At 42.3% G+C, this 23657-nt stretch overlaps 1 protein-coding gene across 1 annotated transcript in view; it reads left to right on the forward strand.

The window, feature by feature from the left end:
- The first annotated feature begins 2075 nt into the window (after nt 1–2075).
- The window catches only part of LOC128695585 (ribosome assembly protein METTL17, mitochondrial), a 66293-nt gene continuing 44711 nt past the window's right edge, over nt 2076–23657 (forward strand). The window contains exon 1 of the mRNA XM_053786289.2: nt 2076–2146. Within this exon, the coding sequence (XP_053642264.2) occupies nt 2102–2146 (45 nt within the window). The 5' untranslated portion in view covers nt 2076–2101. The remainder of the gene's footprint in view (nt 2147–23657) is intronic.

The raw sequence follows: 23657 nt of genomic DNA on the forward strand, positions 1-23657 counted from the left end.
CCCTGAAGCTTGAAGTGTTATGGGTCACCTTGACAACCAACAGCAGTTTCTCTACTTCATATTTTAACACCCTTTTCATTTCTATTTTAACTATTATCTTGTACTGAATTACACTATATTATCCAGGAAGGCTGGAAGATGAAGGTGAAGATGATGAGGGAGGCTGGAAGATGAAGATAATGAGGAAGGTTGGAAGATAAAGATGATTAAAGGTTGAAAGTGGTGATTAAGGAGGCTGGAAGAAAGAGGAGATGATAAAGGAGGCTGGAAGAAAGAGATGATAAAGGAGGCTGGAAGAAAGAGATGATAAAGGAGGCTGGAAGAAAGAGATGATAAAGGAGGCTGGAAGAAAGAGATGATAAAGGAGGCTGGAAGAAAGAGGAGATGATAAAGGAGGCTGGAAGAAAGAAACAAAACTGTCTCAGATATCTGGAAGGTGTCAGCGTGATACATGATACTCACACACAAGTTTGATGACATATGTCTTGTGTGAAGTGGAGGAGCTGTTATAACCAGCTGTCATAACTAGCTGTCATAACCAGATGTCGTCACCAGCTGTCGTCACCAGCTGTCGTCACCAGCTGCCGTCACTAGTTGGCGTTACCAGCTGGTGTCAACAGTTGTCGTCACCAGTTCTGGAAAGAGCACAGAGCTCAAGGTTCATCCCAACAATGCAGAGAACAACATGGACAGGAAAAATAAAACTAATCTTGGAGAATATACACTACAGAAGCAGTAGCGCAGCAGAGATGACATAAACAAAAGTCTCCAAGAACTAACTAATGAGTGAGAAGTAAAGGTGAGAGACAAGATGAGACACACAGCCACAGAGGAGTAATCTGAGGTAAACCTACTGGAGGAACTGCGAGAAAGCTGACCTTATAATGTTAAGTAACAAAGTTAATTAAAGAAGGGAGAAAGAGAAAGTTTATCTTATATAGATTGAGGCAGGAATTACAGGTAAAACACTACGGTGGATTAAGAAATACATAACGGGAAGGAAGAACGAGTTGTTTTCATGGAGGAGGTGTTGGAATGGGCGAGTGTGACGAGTGGAGTTCCACAAGGAGCAGTACTTGGTCCAGTACTGTTTCTTGTGAATGTAAATAACATGACATGGTCAGATGTGTCCCTCTTTGCAGACGATGTGAAACTAATGAGGAAGATACAAGCAGGAGTAGATCAGGAGAAACTACAAGTGGATCTGGACAAACTACAGGATGGGTCTGACAAGTGGCTGTTGGAATTTAACCCCACCAAATCGAAGTTATGAACTCGGAGGAGAGCAAAGACATCCGGAAGCACTGTACAGACTCAGGGGACACAGGCTGCAAACTTCCATGGAAAAGAAGGATCTCGGGGTGAGCATAGTTACCAGCATCTCACCTGAGACACACATCAACCGAATAACACACAACAATAACCGCTGCAACAAAGGTGAGACTGGCAAATTTACGGGTAACTTTCAGAAACATCAACAAAGAGGCATTCACGACCTTATACACGGCATATGTCAAGCCCATTTTGGAGTATGCAGCGCCAATATGGAACCCGCTTTTGGTGAAGCATGTAAAGATTGAAAAAGTGCAAAGGTTTGCAACGAAACTAGTTTTAGAGGTGAGGGGTATAAACTACGAGGAGAGGCAAGAGGTGACGACATATTTACAACGTACAAAATACTAAGAAGAATTGACAGGATGGACAGAGACACTGAGAGGCTGGTCTCGTGTACACAAACACAACTGGAATTTTAAGAGCACATGTGACTCACAAGGTTGTTAGTGTTGCGCCTCTGAACTGGACGCAATGTATATTTAATATTCTGTATATACTTTATTATCATATAATTTTATATTGGAGATGTTTTCATTAATAACTAAAATGAAAATACGTTGCTTTATATTGTTATTTGACCTAGATTGTGTAATTAGGTAAGATATAGTTAGTTGTATAATTGGCCTGACTCTCATTAACCCTTTGTCGGGTTGTTTCAGTCACTGGGGGAGTTGTGAGTCAAGTGACCACACCCAATGTTGGGGCTGCTGGGTTTGCCTCAGTTACCTCGTTGCCTCTCACAGGAGAAACATCGAGTACTCTCTGGATGAGACCACGAACTCAGCTGGTTCTGTCACCTCCTTTGTGTATAGTAAGTCTTCGTGCGTGAGACAGAGTACACTGCTCATCACTCGGTGACACGCAATTATTTGTGTGTACTTGTCGGTACAAGTCTAAGTCTGGGAATATGGAGACATCACTAGATTTGAGTTTATAGTCTTATTCTAACTTAATTGTATATATATTATTGCATTGCTCATATTCTTGAATCTTTTCATAGTTTGTACCAGTTGGTACTTGACAACATTAATTATTGAAGGTATATATATATATATATATATATATATATATATATATATATATATATATATATATATATATATATATATATATATATATATATCTCAAGACAAGTGTAGGTGCTTGACTATTTATGTCAGATATTTCAATTTTGTATATATTCTCCTCTAGACAACTTGACTAGTGAAGATCTTAAAATTTTATTGTTTTGTGTTCATTGAATTGGGATCCTTATTAATACTGAAGAGGGCTATAGAGTAGCCTGGATAACTGAAATAAAATATAATCCAAAATCTTGTTACGAAACCAGAAAGAGACCAGGAGCTAGAAGGTGACCAGTTGACCGTCTACGTCGCTCTCAAGACGTCTCTTTAAGAAGACGTTTTTTGTAACAGGAAATACTTCTTGAACCTTAGAGCGATCAGGAAGTGGAACGACCTGGACAGTGTAGTGGTAAAGGCGGAATCCATACATAGCTTTCAGAATAAGTATAATAGAGCTCATGCAGCCTGTAGAGAGCCAGGGCCAAGAGCTGAGACACGACTCCTGCAACCACAATTGAGTACAATTAGTTGAGTACACACACAATGTTCTTATTGGACGTCAACGCTCTATTCTTCTGAGTGAACGACCACCTCCTCTGCTAATGGATTGCTTCCCATACCCTGATGTGTGCGTGTGTGTACTCACCTATTTGTACTCACCTATTTGTGGTTGCAGGGGTCGAGTCCTAGCTCCTGGCCCCGCCTCTTCACCGGTTGCTACTGGGCCCTCTCTCTCCCCGCTCCATGAGCTTTATCAAACCTCGTCTTAAAACTGTGTATGGTTCCTGCCTCCACTACGTCATTTTCTAGGCTATTCCACTGCCTTACAACTCTATGACTGAAGAAATACTTCCTACTATCTCTCTGACTCATTTGTGTCTTCAACTTCCAATTGTGGCCTCTTGTTTCTGTGTCCCCTCCCTGGAACATCCTGTCTTTGTCCACCTTGTCTATTCCATGCAGTATTTTATATGTCGTTATCATGTCTCCCCTGACCCTCCTGTCCTCCAGTGTCGTCAGGCCGATTTCCCTTAATCTTTCTTCATAGGACATTCCCCTTAGCTCTGGAACTAACCTTGTCGCAAACCTTTGTACTTTCTCTAGTTTCTTGACGTGCTTTATCAAGTGCGGGTTCCAAACAGGTGCTGCATACTCCAGTATGGGCCTGACATACACGGTGTACAGTGTCTTGAATGATTCCTTACTAAGGTATCGGAAAGCTGTTCTCAGGTTTGCCAGGCGCCCATATGCTGCAGCAGTTATCTGATTGATGTGTGCTTCCGGAGACATGCTCGGTGTTATACTCACCCCAAGATCTTTCTCCTTGAGTGAGGTTTGCAGTCTTTGGCCACCTAGCCTATACTCTGTCTGTGGTCTTCTGTGCCCTTCCCCTATCTTCATGACTTTGCATTTGGCAGGATTAAATTCGAGAAACCATTTGCTGGACCAGGTGTCCAGTCTGTCCAGGTCTCTTTGAAGTCCTGTGTTAGTGTGTGTGTGTGTGTGATAAAGAAAGGTAAGGTCAGAGGAAGGTGAGGTCTGTACCCAAGTGTAACATCCTGGTAATCTCTGCTTCCTGGGTTCTTCTGTTGTTTGTGATCGATAGATTTTGTGAACATGACCATTCATCTGTTGAGTGATGATAGTCCCACTACCATCACCACTACCATCACTACCATCACCACTACCATCACCACTACCATCACTACCATCACCACTACCATCACCACTACCATCACTACCATCACCACTACCATCACTACCATCACCACTACCATCACTACCATCACCACTACCATCACCACTACCTTCACCACTACCATCACCACTACCATCACCACTACCACCACTACCATCACCACTACCATCACCACTACCACCACTACCATCACCACTACCTTCACCACTACCATCACCACTACCATCACCACTACCATCACCACTACCTTCACCACTACCTTCACCACTACCATCACCACTACCTTCACCACTACCTTCACCACTACCATCACTACCATCACCACTACCTTCACCACTACCATCACCACTACCTTCACCACTACCATCACCACTACCTTCACCACTACCATCACCACTACCATCACTACCATCACCACTACCTTCACCACTACCATCACCACTACCATCACTACCATCACCACTACCATCACCACTACCTTCACCACTACCATCACCACTACCATCACCACTACCATCACCACTACCATCACCACTACCTTCACCACTACCATCACCACTACCATCACCACTACCATCACCACTACCTTCACCACTACCATCACCACTACCTTCACCACTACCATCACCACTACCTTCACCACTACCATCACCACTACCATCACTACCATCACCACTACCTTCACCACTACCATCACCACTACCATCACTACCATCACCACTACCATCACCACTACCTTCACCACTACCATCACCACTACCTTCACCACTACCATCACCACTACCATCACCACTACCATCACCACTACCTTCACCACTACCATCACCACTACCATCACTACCATCACCACTACCTTCACCACTACCATCACCACTACCATCACTACCATCACCACTACCATCACCACTACCTTCACCACTACCATCACCACTACCATCACCACTACCATCACCACTACCATCACCACTACCTTCACCACTACCTTCACCACTACCATCACCACTACCTTCACCACTACCTTCACCACTACCATCACTACCATCACCACTACCTTCACCACTACCATCACCACTACCTTCACCACTACCATCACCACTACATACACCACTACCATCACCACTATCACCCCTACCATCACCACTATACCACTACCATCACCACTACCATCACCACTACCATCACTACTACCTTCACCACTACCATCACCACTACCATCACCACTACCTTCACCACTACCTTCACCACCTACCATCACCACTACCATCACCACTACCATCACCACTACCATCACACTACTACCTTCACCACTACCATCACCACTACCTTCACCACTACCTTCACCACTACCATCACCACTACCTTCACCACTACCATCACCACTACCTTCACCACTACCATCATCACTACCATCACCACTACCATCACCACTACCATCACCACTACCTTCACCACTACCTTCACCACTACCATCACCACTACCATCACCACTACCATCACCACTACCTTCACCACTACCATCACCACTACCATCACCACTACCATCACCACTACCATCACCACTACCATCACCACTACCATCACTACTACCTTCACCACTACCATCACCACTACCTTCACCACTACCATCACCACTACCATCACCACTACCATCACCACTACCTTCACCACTACCTTCACCACTACCTTCACCACTACCTTCACCACTACCTTCACCACTACCATCACCACTACCTTCACCACTACCATCACCACTACCTTCACCACTACCTTCACCACTACCATCACCACTACCATCACCACTACCATCACCACTACCTTCACCACTACCATCACCACTACCTTCACCACTACCATCACCACTACCATCACCACTACCATCACCACTACCATCACCACTACCATCACCACTACCTTCACCACTACCATCACCACTACCTTCACCACTACATTCACCACTACCATCACCACTACCTTCACCACTACCTTCACCACTACCTTCACCACTACCTTCACCACTACCATCACCACTACCATCACCACTACCATCACCACTACCATCACCACTACCTTCACCACTACCATCACCACTACCTTCACCACTACCTTCACCACTACCATCACCACTACCATCACCACTACCATCACCACTACCTTCACCACTACCTTCACCACTACCATCACCACTACCATCACCACTACCTTCACCACTACCATCACCACTACCATCACCATTACCATCACCACTACCATCACCACTACCATCACCATTACCATCACCACTACCATCACCACTACCATCACCACTACCTTCACCACTACCTTCACCACTACCTTCACCACTACCATCACCACTACCTTCACCACTACCTTCACCACTACCATCACCACTACCTTCACCACTACCATCACCACTACCTTCACCACTACCTTCACCACTACCATCACCACTACCTTCACCTCTACCATCACCACTACCATCACCACTACCTTCACCACTACCATCACCACTACCATCACCACTACCATCACCACTACCATCACCACTACCTTCACCACTACCTTCACCACTACCTTCACCACTACCATCACCACTACCCTCACCACTACCCTCACCACTACCATCACCACTACCATCACCACTACCCTCACCACTACCCTCACCACTACCATCACCACTACCCTCACCACTACCATCACCACTACCCTCACCACTACCATCACCACTACCATCACCACTACCCTCGCCACTACCCACACCACTACCCTCACCACTACCCTCACCACTACCATCACCACTACCATCACCACTACCCTCATCACCACTCTCACCACTACCATCACCACTACCCTCATCACCACTCTCACCACTACCCTCACCATCACACACCACCACACTCACCACCCACTACCCTCACCATCACACACCACCTCACTCACCACCCACTACCCTCACCACCACACACCACCACACTCACCACCCACCATCATCACCACCACACACCACCACACTCACCACCCACTGCCATCACCACCACACACCACCACACTCACCACCCACCACCCACCACCACACTCACCACCCACCACCATCACCACCACACACCACCACACTCACCACCCACCACCATCACCACCACACACCACCACACTCACCACCCACCATCATCACCACCACACACCACCACACTCACCACCCACCATCATCACCACCACACTCACCACCCACCATCATCACCACCACACACCACCACACTCACCACCCACCACCACACTCACCACCCACCACCATCACCACCACACACCACCACACTCACCACCCACCATCATCACCACCACCACACTCACCACCCACCACCATCACCACCACACACCATCACACTCACCACCCACCATCATCACCACCACACACCACCACACTCACCACCCACCATCACCACCACACACCACCACACTCACCACCCACCATCATCACCACCACACACCATCACACTCACCACCCACCATCATCACCACCACACACCACCACACTCACCACCCACCATCATCCCCACCACCACACTCACCACCCACCATCATCACCACCACACACCACCACACTCACCACACACCACCATCACCACCACACACCACCACACTCACCACACACCATCACCACCACACACCACCACACTCACCACCCACCATCATCACCACCACACACCACCACACTCACCACCCACCACCACACTCACCACCCACCACCATCACCACCACACACCACCACACTCACCACCCACCATCATCACCACCACCCACCACCACACTCACCACCCACAGCCATCACCACCACACACCACCACACTCACCACCCACCACCATCATCTGCTGACAATCTTGCTGACTCCAACACACACGCAAGTCAGCCAGAGTTGCACAAGGAAGAATAATCGTGATTGTCTCACTATCTTGTAAATGTTACACTAATAAAAACATCGGGTGAGTGAACTTACAATGTACAGTGCTTCTACAATGTACAGTGCTTCTACAATGTACGGTGCTTCTACAATGTACAGTGCTTCTACAATGTACGGTGCTTCTACAATGTACAGTGCTTCTACAATGTACGGTGCTTCTACAATGTACGGTGCTTCTACAATGTACAGTGCTTCTACAATGTACGGTGCTTCTACAATGTACAGTGCTTCTACAATGTACGGTGCTTCTACAATGTACAGTGCTTCTACAATGTACAGTGCTTCTACAATGTACGGTGCTTCTACAATGTACAGTGCTTCTACAATGTACAGTGCTTCTACAATGTACGGTGCTTCTACAATGTACGGTGCTTCTACAATGTACGGTGCTTCTACAATGTACAGTGCTTCTACAATGTACGGTGCTTCTACAATGTACAGTGCTTCTACAATGTACAGTGCTTCTACAATGTACGGTGCTTCTACAATGTACAGTGCTTCTACAATGTACAGTGCTTCTACAATGTACGGTGCTTCTACAATGTACAGTGCTTCTACAATGTACGGTGCTTCTACAATGTACGGTGCTTCTACAATGTACGGTGCTTCTACAATGTACGGTGCTTCTACAATGTACAGTGCTTCTACAATGTACGGTGCTTCTACAATGTACAGTGCTTCTACAATGTACAGTGCTTCTACAATGTACAGTGCTTCTACAATGTACAGTGCTTCTACAATGTACGGTGCTTCTACAATGTACAGTGCTTCTACAATGTACAGTGCTTCTACAATGTACGGTGCTTCTACAATGTATAGTGCTTCTACAATGTACAGTGCTTCTACAATGTACAGTGCTTCTACAATGTACAGTGCTTCTACAATGTACGGTGCTTCTACAATGTACAGTGCTTCTACAATGTACAGTGCTTCTACAATGTACGGTGCTTCTACAATGTACAGTGCTTCTACAATGTACGGTGCTTCTACAATGTACAGTGCTTCTACAATGTACATTGCTTCTACAGTGTACGGTGCTTCTACAATGTACAGTGCTTCTACAATGTACAGTGCTTCTACAATGTACAGTGCTTCTACAATGTACAGTGCTTCTACAATGTACGGTGCTTCTACAATGTACGGTGCTTCTACAATGTACGGTGCTTCTACAATGTACGGTGCTTCTACAATGTACGGTGCTTCTACAATGTACGGTGCTTCTACAATGTACAGTGCTTCTACAATGTACGGTGCTTCTACAATGTACAGTGCTTCTACTACAATGTACATGTACAATGTACAGTGCTTCTACAATGTACATGTACAGTGCTTCTACAATGCTTCTACGGTGCTTCTACAATGTACAGTGCTTCTACAATGTACGGTGCTTCTACAATGTACAGTGCTTCTACAATGTACGGTGCTTCTACAATGTACAGTGCTTCTACAATGTACATTGCTTCTACAATGTACATTGCTTCTACAATGTACAGTGCTTCTACAATGTACGGTGCTTCTACAATGTACGGTGCTTCTACAATGTACGGTGCTTCTACAATGTACGGTGCTTCTACAATGTACAGTGCTTCTACAATGTACGGTGCTTCTACAATGTACAGTGCTTCTACAATGTATGGTGCTTCTACAATGTACGGTGCTTCTACAATGTACGGTGCTTCTACAATGTACGGTGCTTCTACAATGTACAGTGCTTCTACAATGTACAGTGCTTCTACAATGTACGGTGCTTCTACAATGTACGGTGCTTCTACAATGTACGGTGCTTCTACAATATTAATGGAAATGTATTCACTGTGTAACGAACTTACTACTACGTAACTTCTTCAGTCACCCTAACTTTGGAGATCAGTCCCCACAGTTATTATATGTATCTCAGAAATTTTTACTACCTACCCTTTCTCTCTCTCTCTCTCTCTCTCTCTCTCTCTCTCTCTGCTATTTGTGAATGCAGGGGTCGAGTCACAGCTCCTGGCGTCCCACCTACAAGCCACCACCACCCACTCACACAACCCACCCACCAACACTCAGGGCCCACCCACCAACGCCCACCACCCCCTTCCACCCACCAACGCCCACCACCCCCTTCCACTCACCAACGCCCACCACCCCCTTCCACCCACTCTGCCGCCCAGAGTAACGCCTGGGAGAATTTACATGAAAGGAATGTTACTCTCTAACATTTTCCTGTTTCCGGTGTTCTTACAAGATGACTGTGTGCGTGTGTGTGTGTGTGTGTGTGTGTGTGTGTGTGTGTGTGTGTGTGTGTGTGTGTGTGTGTGTGCTGCACACTACTCCCTCGGTTTGCTGGAAGCCTCTCTGTCTCCACTGTGAATATCTTCCTGAATCTTGAGCTGAGCTCCTCACATACTTCCTGGATGCTCCCTGGGAGCTCTCCTCCTTCCTTCTTAAGCTTGATCGCCTGGTACTTAACTCTTGTTTTCCTCCTGATGTGGCTGCATAACAACTTTGGGTCAGATTTGACTGTTGATGCTGTCATTCTCGTATTACCTCTAGGTCTCTCTCTTTATCCATGAATATTCATTTCTGGCTCTTCGGCTCAACTCCCTATTTTCCCGAGTCCTTTGCCTTCTATACTTTTTCCATGCCCTTGCTCTCTTGGCTGTGACTTCTCCACACTTCTGGGTAAACCATGGACTCACTCTGGTCTTCCCATTGTTTCTGTTGCCCCTTAACACGATCATCTCCTCTGCCTTCCTACACTGTGGTCCCGTGTCCCATCGTTTGGTTTCTGCCGTTCTTCTCGTTCTGTTACGCTGTGTGTGTGTGTGTGTGTGTGTGTGTGTGTGTGTGTGTGTGTGTGTGTGTGTGTGTGTGTGTGTGTGTGTGTGTTTATACACACTGGAACTAAGACCCATGAGTTGAATATACAGTCATACACATGTCGCTCAAGCCTTGGGTGATTGTAAAATATTTCATGAGTGCAGGACACAGGAGTGGTTGATGTGTGCACCTAGCGCAGGTGTGTACCTAGTGGTGGTATGTACCCACTGGTGGTGTGCACCTTAGGCACTGATAAAATATCCAGGACCAACCTCATGGCACCAGTGTCAGCCAGGCTGGCACTCTGTGTAGCATTATTATTATTATTATTATTATTATTCGTAGTAGTAGTAGCAGTAATAGCAGTAGTAGTAACAATAGTAGTGGTAATAGTAACAGTAGTACCCTCCTGGTAAGCAGGTAGGAGTCATAGAGCGCCTGGTAATGAGACATAATTAGAGTATTTGACTTTTTGCAAGAAGTCCTTGGATCAAGAGCTGCTCACCAGCATGTATTTACTCCCTCTGAAGGAAGCATAACGTGAGAGTGCATCATGCTAGCTACACACAGCATACACAGAAGAACTGGTGATGGAGCGTCTTAATACCAACACCAGCTGCGGCAGACACAATGTTGTGTCACGCACTATTACTACTGTTTCTCCCTTGTTTCAACCTTCCAAGGAAAATTTTCCTGAGAGATACGATCCGTCTGTGTTATGAATAATGGAAGTAACAGATGCCCTCCTCTCAGTATTACATTTATGTTTCAGTACGTAATGGTGGACAACCTCTCAGCTCTCTGATGCATGGCTCTCTCTGTCTCTCTCTCTCTCTCTTATAGCTAACACACCTCTTCTGCTTACTACACCTCTTATTATAGATGCTTTGTTCAGTATATTACTAGTTGTACTCTTCAGGAGGGTTGGTTGGTTACACTCCACTGACTACTGACGGACACTGTTGCTCTAGACAACAACTCCCGTTACAAGTATATTTACTAAAGTTGATAAGTGTAATTCAACACTTTATTACTTTTCTTGGTCTTAGCATCACTTTAGTTTGTGTCTAAATGGATTATAAAATAAAAATACATGTATATATTGTTTATTTATTAAATATTATTATATAAAAGTTAATTATTTAATAATAATCCGTATGTGGGTTATTACTGAGATTACCTGGAGTTTACCTGGAGAGAGTTCCGGGGGTCAACGCCCCCGCAGCCCGGTCTGTGACCAGGCCTAATGGTGGATCAGCGCCTGATCAACCGGGGTGTTACTGTTAGTGTGACTTTGCCAATGGTCCAAGTCGGACCGAAACGTCGTCGTAAGCTTCTCTCTTTTATGTGCGGGTTATTTGTGTACGAGCCACAGCCCGGCTGGTCAGGTACCGACTTTAGGTGCTTGTCCAGTGCCAGCTTGAAGACTGCCAGGGGTCTATTGGTAATCCCCCTTATGTATGCTGGGAGGCAGTTGAACAGTCTCGGGCCCCTGACACTTATTGTGTTGTCTCTTAACGTGCTAGTGACACCGCTCTTTAATGAAAGGTCCACAGCGCAGCGTAATTAATTTAATATTAAACTAAGATAATATCAAGTTGTGATACTGATATGATATTCCTACATTATACTTATTTAAATGTAACATACCATAATTAAACACTAAGACTATATATATATATATATATATATATATATATATATATATATATATATATATATATATATATATATATATATATATATATATATATATATATATATATATATATATATATATATATATATAATATATATAAAGAGTATTGTGCCTAAAATTTGGAGGTACAAATTTGAAGGTTGTTGCAGGCCAGTCTCTCGGGGCCACCAAGACTCTGCTGATCCTCTCTGGCTCGCTGCATAAATTGTCTGCGAAATCCCTAGTAAATCCTGTGAAAATTACTGGGACTGTTCTTGCCAGTAGACACACAGCCTTTACCCCCCCCCCACCCACCCAACAATGACCACCTTGCTGCCTCACATGATATATATGAGGCACAGTGGTGCCTCTATTTTCTCTCCTCTTTTACACACTAGGTTACAATGCTAGGCTAAGATATATTATCCTAGGTAATTTACGTATGTTACTATGCAGAATAACCACTGTGAAAAAAAATAGTTCTTTGGTAATATGAAAAATAGCGAAAGCGCTTAGAATTCTATTATTTTCACAGTGGTTATTCTGCATTTGCATATGTTACTATGTTCAGTAGTAACCCCACACGGACACACAAACTCAGATAATTAATTGATCTGTATATTTCGACCCACTTCTGGAAGCCTCTTCAGCAGAAGAGGATCCCAGAAGGGGACTGTATTTGTGTGTACAGGTACACATAAATACAGTAACATAGATTATCATACATAGCAGCATATGCGTAAGTCTCCAAGAGTAACCCCAAGAAAGGTCAGACAAAGTGACTTATTATCATTAGGGTCCTTGACTTATTACCATTAGGGTCCTTGACTTATTACCATTAGGGTCCTTGACTTATTACCATTAGGGTCCTTGACTTATTACCATTAGGGACCTTGAATTATTACCATTAGGGACCTTGACTTATTACCATTAGGGTCCTTGACTTATTACCATTAGGGTCCTTGACTTATTACCATTAGGGTCCTTGACTTATTACCATTAGGGACCTTGACTTATTACCATTAGGGTCCTTGACTTATTACCATTAGGGACCTTGACTTATTACCATTAGGGACCTTGACTTATTACCATTAGGGTCCTTGACTTATTACCATTAGGGTCCTTGACTTATTACCATTAGGGTCCTTGACTTATTACCATTAGGGTCCTTGACTTATTACCATTAGGGACCTTGACTTATTATCATTAGGGTCCTTGACTTATTACCATTAGGGACCTTGACTTATTACCATTAGGGACCTTGACTTATTACCATTAGGGTCCTTGACTTATTACCATTAGGGACCTTGACTTATTACCATTAGGGACCTTGACTTATTACCATTAGGGTCCTTGACTTATTACCATTAGGGTCCTTGACTTATTACCATTAGGGTCCTTGACTTATTACCATTAGGGTCCTTGACTTATTACCATTAGGGTCCTTGACTTATTACCATTAGGGTCCTTGACTTATTACCATTAGGGTCCTTGACTTATTACCATTAGGGACCTTGACTTATTACCATTAGGGACCTTGACTTATTACCATTAGGGTCCTTGACTTATTACCATTAGGGACCTTGACTTATTACCATTAGGGACCTTGACTTATTACCATTAGGGTCCTTGACTTATTACCATTAGGGTCCTTGACTTATTACCATTAGGGTCCTTGACTTATTACTATTAGAGACCTTGGCTTATTACCATTAGGGTCCTTGATTTATTACCATTAAGGTCCTTGACTTATTACTATTAGGGACCTTGGCTTATTACCATTAGGGACCTTGGCTTATTACCATTAGGGTCCTTGACTTATTACCATTAGGGTCCTTGACTTATTACCATTAGGGTCCTTGACTTATTACCATTAGGGTCCTTGACTTATTACCATTAGGGTCCTTGACTTATTACCATTAGGGACCTTGAATTATTACCATTAGGGACCTTGACTTATTACCATTAGGGTCCTTGACTTATTACCATTAGGGTCCTTGACTTATTACCATTAGGGTCCTTGACTTATTACCATTAGGGACCTTGACTTATTACCATTAGGGTCCTTGACTTATTACCATTAGGGACCTTGACTTATTACCATTAGGGACCTTGACTTATTACCATTAGGGTCCTTGACTTATTACCATTAGGGTCCTTGACTTATTACCATTAGGGTCCTTGACTTATTACCATTAGGGTCCTTGACTTATTACCATTAGGGACCTTGACTTATTATCATTAGGGTCCTTGACTTATTACCATTAGGGACCTTGACTTATTACCATTAGGGACCTTGACTTATTACCATTAGGGTCCTTGACTTATTACCATTAGGGACCTTGACTTATTACCATTAGGGACCTTGACTTATTACCATTAGGGTCCTTGACTTATTACCATTAGGGTCCTTGACTTATTACCATTAGGGTCCTTGACTTATTACCATTAGGGTCCTTGACTTATTACCATTAGGGTCCTTGACTTATTACCATTAGGGTCCTTGACTTATTACCATTAGGGTCCTTGACTTATTACCATTAGGGACCTTGACTTATTACCATTAGGGACCTTGACTTATTACCATTAGGGTCCTTGACTTATTACCATTAGGGACCTTGACTTATTACCATTAGGGACCTTGACTTATTACCATTAGGGTCCTTGACTTATTACCATTAGGGTCCTTGACTTATTACCATTAGGGTCCTTGACTTATTACTATTAGAGACCTTGGCTTATTACCATTAGGGTCCTTGATTTCTTACCATTAAGGTCCTTGACTTATTACTATTAGGGACCTTGGCTTATTACCATTAGGGACCTTGGCTTATTACCATTAGGGTCCTTGACTTGTTACCATAGGGTCCTTGACTTATTACCATTATGGTCCTTGACTTATTACCATTAGGGTCCTTGACTTATTACCATTAGGGTCCTTGACTTATTACCATTAGGGTCCTTGACTTATTACTATTAGGGACCTTGGCTTATTACCATTAGGGTCCTTGACTTGTTACCATTAGGGTCCTTGACTTATTACCATTAGGGTCCTTGACTTATTACCATTAGGGTCCTTGACTTATTGCCATTAGGGTCCTTGACTTATTGCCATTAGGGTCCTTGACTTATTACCATTAGGGTCCTTGACTTATTACCATTAGGGACCTTGGCTTATTACCATTAGGGACCTTGGCTTATTACCATTAGGGACCTTGACTTATTACCATTAGGGTCCTTGACTTATTGCCATTAGGGTCCTTGACTTGTTACTATTAGGGACCTTGGCTTATTACCATTAGGGTCCTTGGCTTATTACCATTAGGGTCCTTGACTTATTACCATTAGGGTCCTTGACTTATTACCATTAGGGTCATTGACTTATTACCATAGGGTCCTTGACTTATTACCATTAGGGTCCTTGACTTATTACTATTAGGGTCCTTGACTTATTACCATTAGGGTCCTTGACTTATTACCATTAGGGTCCTTGACTTATTACTATTAGGGTCCTTGACTTATTGTCATTAGGGTCCTTGACTTATTACCATTAGGGTCCTTGACTTATTACCATTAGGGTCCTTGACTTATTACCATTAGGGACCTTGGCTTATTACCATTAGGGTCCTTGACTTATTACCATTAGGGTCCTTGACTTATTACTACTAGGGTCCTTGACTTATTACCATTAGGGTTCTTGACTTATTACCATTAGGGCCCTTGACTTATTACTATTAGGGACCTTGGCTTATTACAATTAGGGTCCTTGACTTATTACCATTAGGGTCCTTGACTTATTACCATTAGGGTCCTTGACTTATTACCATTAGGGTCCTTGACTTATTACCATTAGGGTCCTTGACTTATTACCATAGGGTCCTTGACTTATTACCATAGGGTCCTTGACTTATTACCATTAGGGTCCTTGACTTATTACCATTAGGGTCCTTGACTTATTACCATTAGGGTCCTTGACTTATTACCATTAGGGTCCTTGACTTATTACCATTAGGGTCCTTGACTTATTACCATTAGGGTCCTTGACTTATTACCATTAGGGTCCTTGACTTATTACCATTAGGGTCCTTGACTTATTACCATTAGGGTCCTTGACTTATTACCATTAGGGTCCTTGACTTATTACCTTTAGGGTCCTTGACTTATTACCATTAGGGTCCTTGACTTATTACCATTAGGGTCCTTGACTTATTACCATTAGGGCCCTTGGCTTATTACCATTAGGGTCCTTGACTTATTACCATTAGGGACCTTGACTTATTACCATTACGGACCTTGACTTATTACCATTAGGGACCTTGGCTTATTACCATTAGGGTCCTTGACTTATTACCATTAGGGTCCTTGACTTATTACCATTAGAGTCCTTGACTTATTACCATTAGGGACCTTGACTTATTACCATTAGGGTCCTTGACTTATTACCATTAGGATCCTTGACTTATTACCATTAGGGTCCTTGACTTATTACCATTAGGGTCCTTGACTTATTACCATTAGGGTCCTTGACTTATTACTATTAGGGTCCTTGACTTATTACTATTAGGGTCCTTGACTTATTACTATTAGGGTCCTTGACTTATTACCATTAGGGTCCTTGACTTATTACCATTAGGGTCCTTGACTTATTACCATTAGGGTCCTTGACTTATTACCATTAGGGTCCTTGACTTATTACTATTAGGGTCCTTGACTTATTACCATTAGGGTCCTTGACTTATTACCATTAGGGTCCTTGACTTATTACTATTAGGATCCTTGACTTATTACCATTAGGGTCCTTGACTTATTACCATTAGGGTCCTTGACTTATTACCATTAGGGTCCTTGACTTATTACTATTAGGGTCCTTGACTTATTACTATTAGGGTCCTTGACTTATTACTATTAGGGTCCTTGACTTATTACCATTAGGGTCCTTGACTTATTACCATTAGGGTCCTTGACTTATTACCATTAGGGTCCTTGACTTATTACCATTAGGGTCCTTGACTTATTACTATTAGGGTCCTTGGCTTATTACCATTAGGGTCCTTGACTTATTACCATTAGGGTCCTTGACTTATTACCATTAGGGTCCTTGACTTATTAACATTAGGGTCCTTGACTTATTAACATTAGGGTCCTTGACTTATTACTATTAGGGTCCTTGACTTATTACCATTAGGGTCCTTGACTTATTACCATTAGGGTCCTTGACTTATTAACATTAGGGTCCTTGACTTATTACCATTAGGGTCCTTGACTTATTACCATTAGGGTCCTTGACTTATTACCATTAGGGTCCTTGACTTATTACCATTAGGGACCTTGACTTATTAACATTAGGGTCCTTGACTTATTACTATTAGGGTCCTTGACTTATTACCATTAGGGTCCTTGACTTATTACCATTAGGGTCCTTGACTTATTACCATTAGGGACCTTGACTTATTAACATTAGGGTCCTTGACTTATTACTATTAGGGTCCTTGACTTATTACCATTAGGGTCCTTGACTTATTACCATTAGGGTCCTTGACTTATTACCATTAGGGTCCTTGACTTATTAACATTAGGGTCCTTGACTTATTACTATTAGGGTCCTTGACTTATTACCATTAGGGTCCTTGACTTATTACCATTAGGGTCCTTGACTTATTACCATTAGGGACCTTGACTTATTAACATTAGGGTCCTTGACTTATTACTATTAGGGTCCTTGACTTATTACCATTAGGGTCCTTGACTTATTAACATTAGGGTCCTTGACTTATTACTATTAGGGTCCTTGACTTATTACCATTAGGGTCCTTGACTTATTACCATTAGGGTCCTTGACTTATTACCATTAGGGACCTTGACTTATTAACATTAGGGTCCTTGACTTATTACTATTAGGGTCCTTGACTTATTACCATTAGGGACCTTGACTTATTAACATTAGGGTCCTTGACTTATTACTATTAGGGTCCTTGACTTATTACCATTAGGGTCCTTGACTTATTAACATTAGGGTCCTTGACTTATTACTATTAGGGTCCTTGACTTATTACCATTAGGGACCTTGACTTATTACCATTAGGGTCCTTGACTTATTACCATTAGGGTCCTTGACTTATTACCATTAGGGTCCTTGACTTATTACCATTAGGGTCCTTGACTTATTACCATTAGGGTCCTTGACTTATTACCATTAGGGTCCTTGACTTCTTACCATTAGGGTCCTTGACTTATTACCTTTAGGGTCCTTGACTTATTACCATTAGGGTCCTTGACTTATTACCATTAGGGTCCTTGACTTATTACCATTAGGGCCCTTGGCTTATTACCATTAGGGACCTTGACTTATTACCATTACGGACCTTGACTTATTACCATTAGGGACCTTGGCTTATTACCATTAGGGTCCTTGACTTATTACCATTAGGGTCCTTGACTTATTACCATTAGAGTCCTTGACTTATTACCATTAGGGACCTTGACTTATTACCATTAGGGTCCTTGACTTATTACCATTAGGATCCTTGACTTATTACCATTAGGGTCCTTGACTTATTACCATTAGGGTCCTTGACTTATTACCATTAGGGTCCTTGACTTATTACTATTAGGGTCCTTGACTTATTACTATTAGGGTCCTTGACTTATTACTATTAGGGTCCTTGACTTATTACCATTAGGGTCCTTGACTTATTACCATTAGGGTCCTTGACTTATTACCATTAGGGTCCTTGACTTATTACCATTAGGGTCCTTGACTTATTACTATTAGGGTCCTTGACTTATTACCATTAGGGTCCTTGACTTATTACCATTAGGGTCCTTGACTTATTACTATTAGGATCCTTGACTTATTACCATTAGGGTCCTTGACTTATTACCATTAGGGTCCTTGACTTATTACCATTAGGGTCCTTGACTTATTACTATTAGGGTCCTTGACTTATTACTATTAGGGTCCTTGACTTATTACTATTAGGGTCCTTGACTTATTACCATTAGGGTCCTTGACTTATTACCATTAGGGTCCTTGGCTTATTACCATTAGGGTCCTTGACTTATTACCATTAGGGTCCTTGACTTATTACCATTAGGGTCCTTGGCTTATTACCATTAGGGTCCTTGACTTATTACCATTAGGGTCCTTGACTTATTACCATTAGGGTCCTTGACTTATTAACATTAGGGTCCTTGACTTATTAACATTAGGGTCCTTGACTTATTACTATTAGGGTCCTTGACTTATTACCATTAGGGTCCTTGACTTATTACCATTAGGGTCCTTGACTTATTAACATTAGGGTCCTTGACTTATTACCATTAGGGTCCTTGACTTATTACCATTAGGGTCCTTGACTTATTACCATTAGGGTCCTTGACTTATTACCATTAGGGACCTTGACTTATTAACATTAGGGTCCTTGACTTATTACTATTAGGGTCCTTGACTTATTACCATTAGGGTCCTTGACTTATTACCATTAGGGTCCTTGACTTATTACCATTAGGGACCTTGACTTATTAACATTAGGGTCCTTGACTTATTACTATTAGGGTCCTTGACTTATTACCATTAGGGACCTTGACTTATTAACATTAGGGTCCTTGACTTATTACTATTAGGGTCCTTGACTTATTACCATTAGGGACCTTGACTTATTACCATTAGGGTCCTTGACTTATTACCATTAGGGTCCTTGACTTATTACCATTAGGGTCCTTGACTTATTACCATTAGGGTCCTTGACTTATTACCATTAGGGTCCTTGACTTATTACCATTAGGGTCCTTGACTTATTACCATTAGGGTCCTTGACTTATTACCTTTAGGGTCCTTGACTTATTACCATTAGGGTCCTTGACTTATTACCATTAGGGTCCTTGACTTATTACCATTAGGGCCCTTGGCTTATTACCATTAGGGTCCTTGACTTATTACCATTAGGGACCTTGACTTATTACCATTACGGACCTTGACTTATTACCATTAGGGACCTTGGCTTATTACCATTAGGGTCCTTGACTTATTACCATTAGGGTCCTTGACTTATTACCATTAGAGTCCTTGACTTATTACCATTAGGGACCTTGACTTATTACCATTAGGGTCCTTGACTTATTACCATTAGGATCCTTGACTTATTACCATTAGGGTCCTTGACTTATTACCATTAGGGTCCTTGACTTATTACCATTAGGGTCCTTGACTTATTACTATTAGGGTCCTTGACTTATTACTATTAGGGTCCTTGACTTATTACTATTAGGGTCCTTGACTTATTACCATTAGGGTCCTTGACTTATTACCATTAGGGTCCTTGACTTATTACCATTAGGGTCCTTGACTTATTACCATTAGGGTCCTTGACTTATTACTATTAGGGTCCTTGACTTATTACCATTAGGGTCCTTGACTTATTACCATTAGGGTCCTTGACTTATTACTATTAGGATCCTTGACTTATTACCATTAGGGTCCTTGACTTATTACCATTAGGGTCCTTGACTTATTACCATTAGGGTCCTTGACTTATTACTATTAGGGTCCTTGACTTATTACTATTAGGGTCCTTGACTTATTACTATTAGGGTCCTTGACTTATTACCATTAGGGTCCTTGACTTATTACCATTAGGGTCCTTGACTTATTACCATTAGGGTCCTTGACTTATTACCATTAGGGTCCTTGACTTATTACTATTAGGGTCCTTGGCTTATTACCATTAGGGTCCTTGACTTATTACCATTAGGGTCCTTGACTTATTACCATTAGGGTCCTTGACTTATTAACATTAGGGTCCTTGACTTATTAACATTAGGGTCCTTGACTTATTACTATTAGGGTCCTTGACTTATTACCATTAGGGTCCTTGACTTATTACCATTAGGGTCCTTGACTTATTAACATTAGGGTCCTTGACTTATTACCATTAGGGTCCTTGACTTATTACCATTAGGGTCCTTGACTTATTACCATTAGGGTCCTTGACTTATTACCATTAGGGACCTTGACTTATTAACATTAGGGTCCTTGACTTATTACTATTAGGGTCCTTGACTTATTACCATTAGGGTCCTTGACTTATTACCATTAGGGTCCTTGACTTATTACCATTAGGGACCTTGACTTATTAACATTAGGGTCCTTGACTTATTACTATTAGGGTCCTTGACTTATTACCATTAGGGACCTTGACTTATTAACATTAGGGTCCTTGACTTATTACTATTAGGGTCCTTGACTTATTACCATTAGGGTCCTTGACTTATTACCATTAGGGTCCTTGACTTATTACTATTAGGGACCTTGGCTTATTACCATTAGGGTCCTTGACTTATTACTATTAGGGTCCTTGACTTATTACTATTAGGGACCTTGGCTTATTACCATTAGGGTCCTTGACTTATTACTATTAGGGACCTTGACTTATTACTATTATGGACCTTGGCTTATTACCATTAGGGTCCTTGACTTATTACTATTAGGGTCCTTGACTTATTACTATTAGGGTCCTTGACTTATTACCATTAGGGACCTTGACTTATTAACATTAGGGTCCTTGACTTATTACTATTAGGGTCCTTGACTTATTACCATTAGGGTCCTTGACTTATTACCATTAGGGTCCTTGACTTATTACTATTAGGGACCTTGGCTTATTACCATTAGGGTCCTTGACTTATTACTATTAGGGTCCTTGACTTATTACTATTAGGGACCTTGACTTATTACCATTAGGGTCCTTGACTTATTACCATTAGGGACCTTGACTTATTACCATTAGGGTCCTTGACTTATTACTATTAGGGACCTTGACTTATTACCATTAGGGTCCTTGACTTATTACCATTAGGGACCTTGACTTATTACCATTAGGGTCCTTGACTTATTACCATTAGGGTCCTTGACTTATTACCATTAGGGACCTTGGCTTATTACCATTAGGGTCCTTGACTTATTACTATTAGGGACCTTGACTTATTACCATTAGGGACCTTGACTTATTACCATTAGGGTCCTTGACTTATTACCATTAGGGTCCTTGACTTATTACCATTAGGGTCCTTGACTTATTACCATTAGGGTCCTTGACTTATTACCATTAGGGTCCTTGACTTATTACCATTAGGGTCCTTGACTTATTACCATTAGGGACCTTGGCTTATTACCATTAGGGTCCTTGACTTATTACTATTAGGGACCTTGACTTATTACCATTAGGGACCTTGACTTATTACCATTAGGGTCCTTGACTTATTACCATTAGGGTCCTTGACTTATTACCATTAGGGACCTTGACTTATTACCATTAGGGTCCTTGACTTATTACCATTAGGGTCCTTGACTTATTACCATTAGGGACCTTGACTTATTACCATTAGGGTCCTTGACTTATTACTATTAGGGACCTTGGCTTATTACCATTAGGGACCTTGACTTATTACCATTAGGGTCCTTGACTTATTACTATTAGGATCTTTTACTAGGGGATCGACATGTGCAGATGAATCAGTTTCCTGAGTTTCTGTCGCCATGTGAATTATTACTGAACACTGACAAGTATTTATTACACTTATGCATATATTACTATGCATGAGAATTAGTGTAACTGTTTTTATGTGTAGCAGTACCTAAATAAACTTAATTACCTTATTTTACAAGCTAAGACCTGTTACTCAGCTCACTTTCAGAGCCTTCCTAGCATTAAGTGGCTGTACCCAGTACTGAAGCTGTGTTTGCTCATTACTTTAGTATGGAAAAAAGATATTTCTTCCAGTGATGAGTATATACTTTCCAGCCCTGAGAGTGTGGTACCACAGAGCTGAGAGGCAGAGTCAAACAGTGCGGTACCACAGAGCTGAGAGGCAGAGTCAAAAAGTGCGATACCACAGAGCTGAGAGGCAGAGTCAAACAGTACGGTACCACAGAGCTGAGAGGCAGAGTCAAACAGTGCGGTACCACAGAGCTGAGAGGCAGAGTCAAACAGTGCGGTACCACAGAGCCGAGAGGCAGTCAAACAGTGCGGTACCACAGAGCCGAGAGGCAGAGTCAAACAGTGCGGTACCACAGAGCCGAGAGGCAGAGTCAGACAGTGCGGTACCACAGAGCTGAGAGGCAGAGTCAA

The sequence above is a fragment of the Cherax quadricarinatus genome, unplaced genomic scaffold, assembly GCF_038502225.1.
Source record: "Cherax quadricarinatus isolate ZL_2023a unplaced genomic scaffold, ASM3850222v1 Contig99, whole genome shotgun sequence".
In the NCBI taxonomy this organism is placed as follows: Eukaryota; Metazoa; Arthropoda; class Malacostraca; order Decapoda; family Parastacidae; genus Cherax; species Cherax quadricarinatus.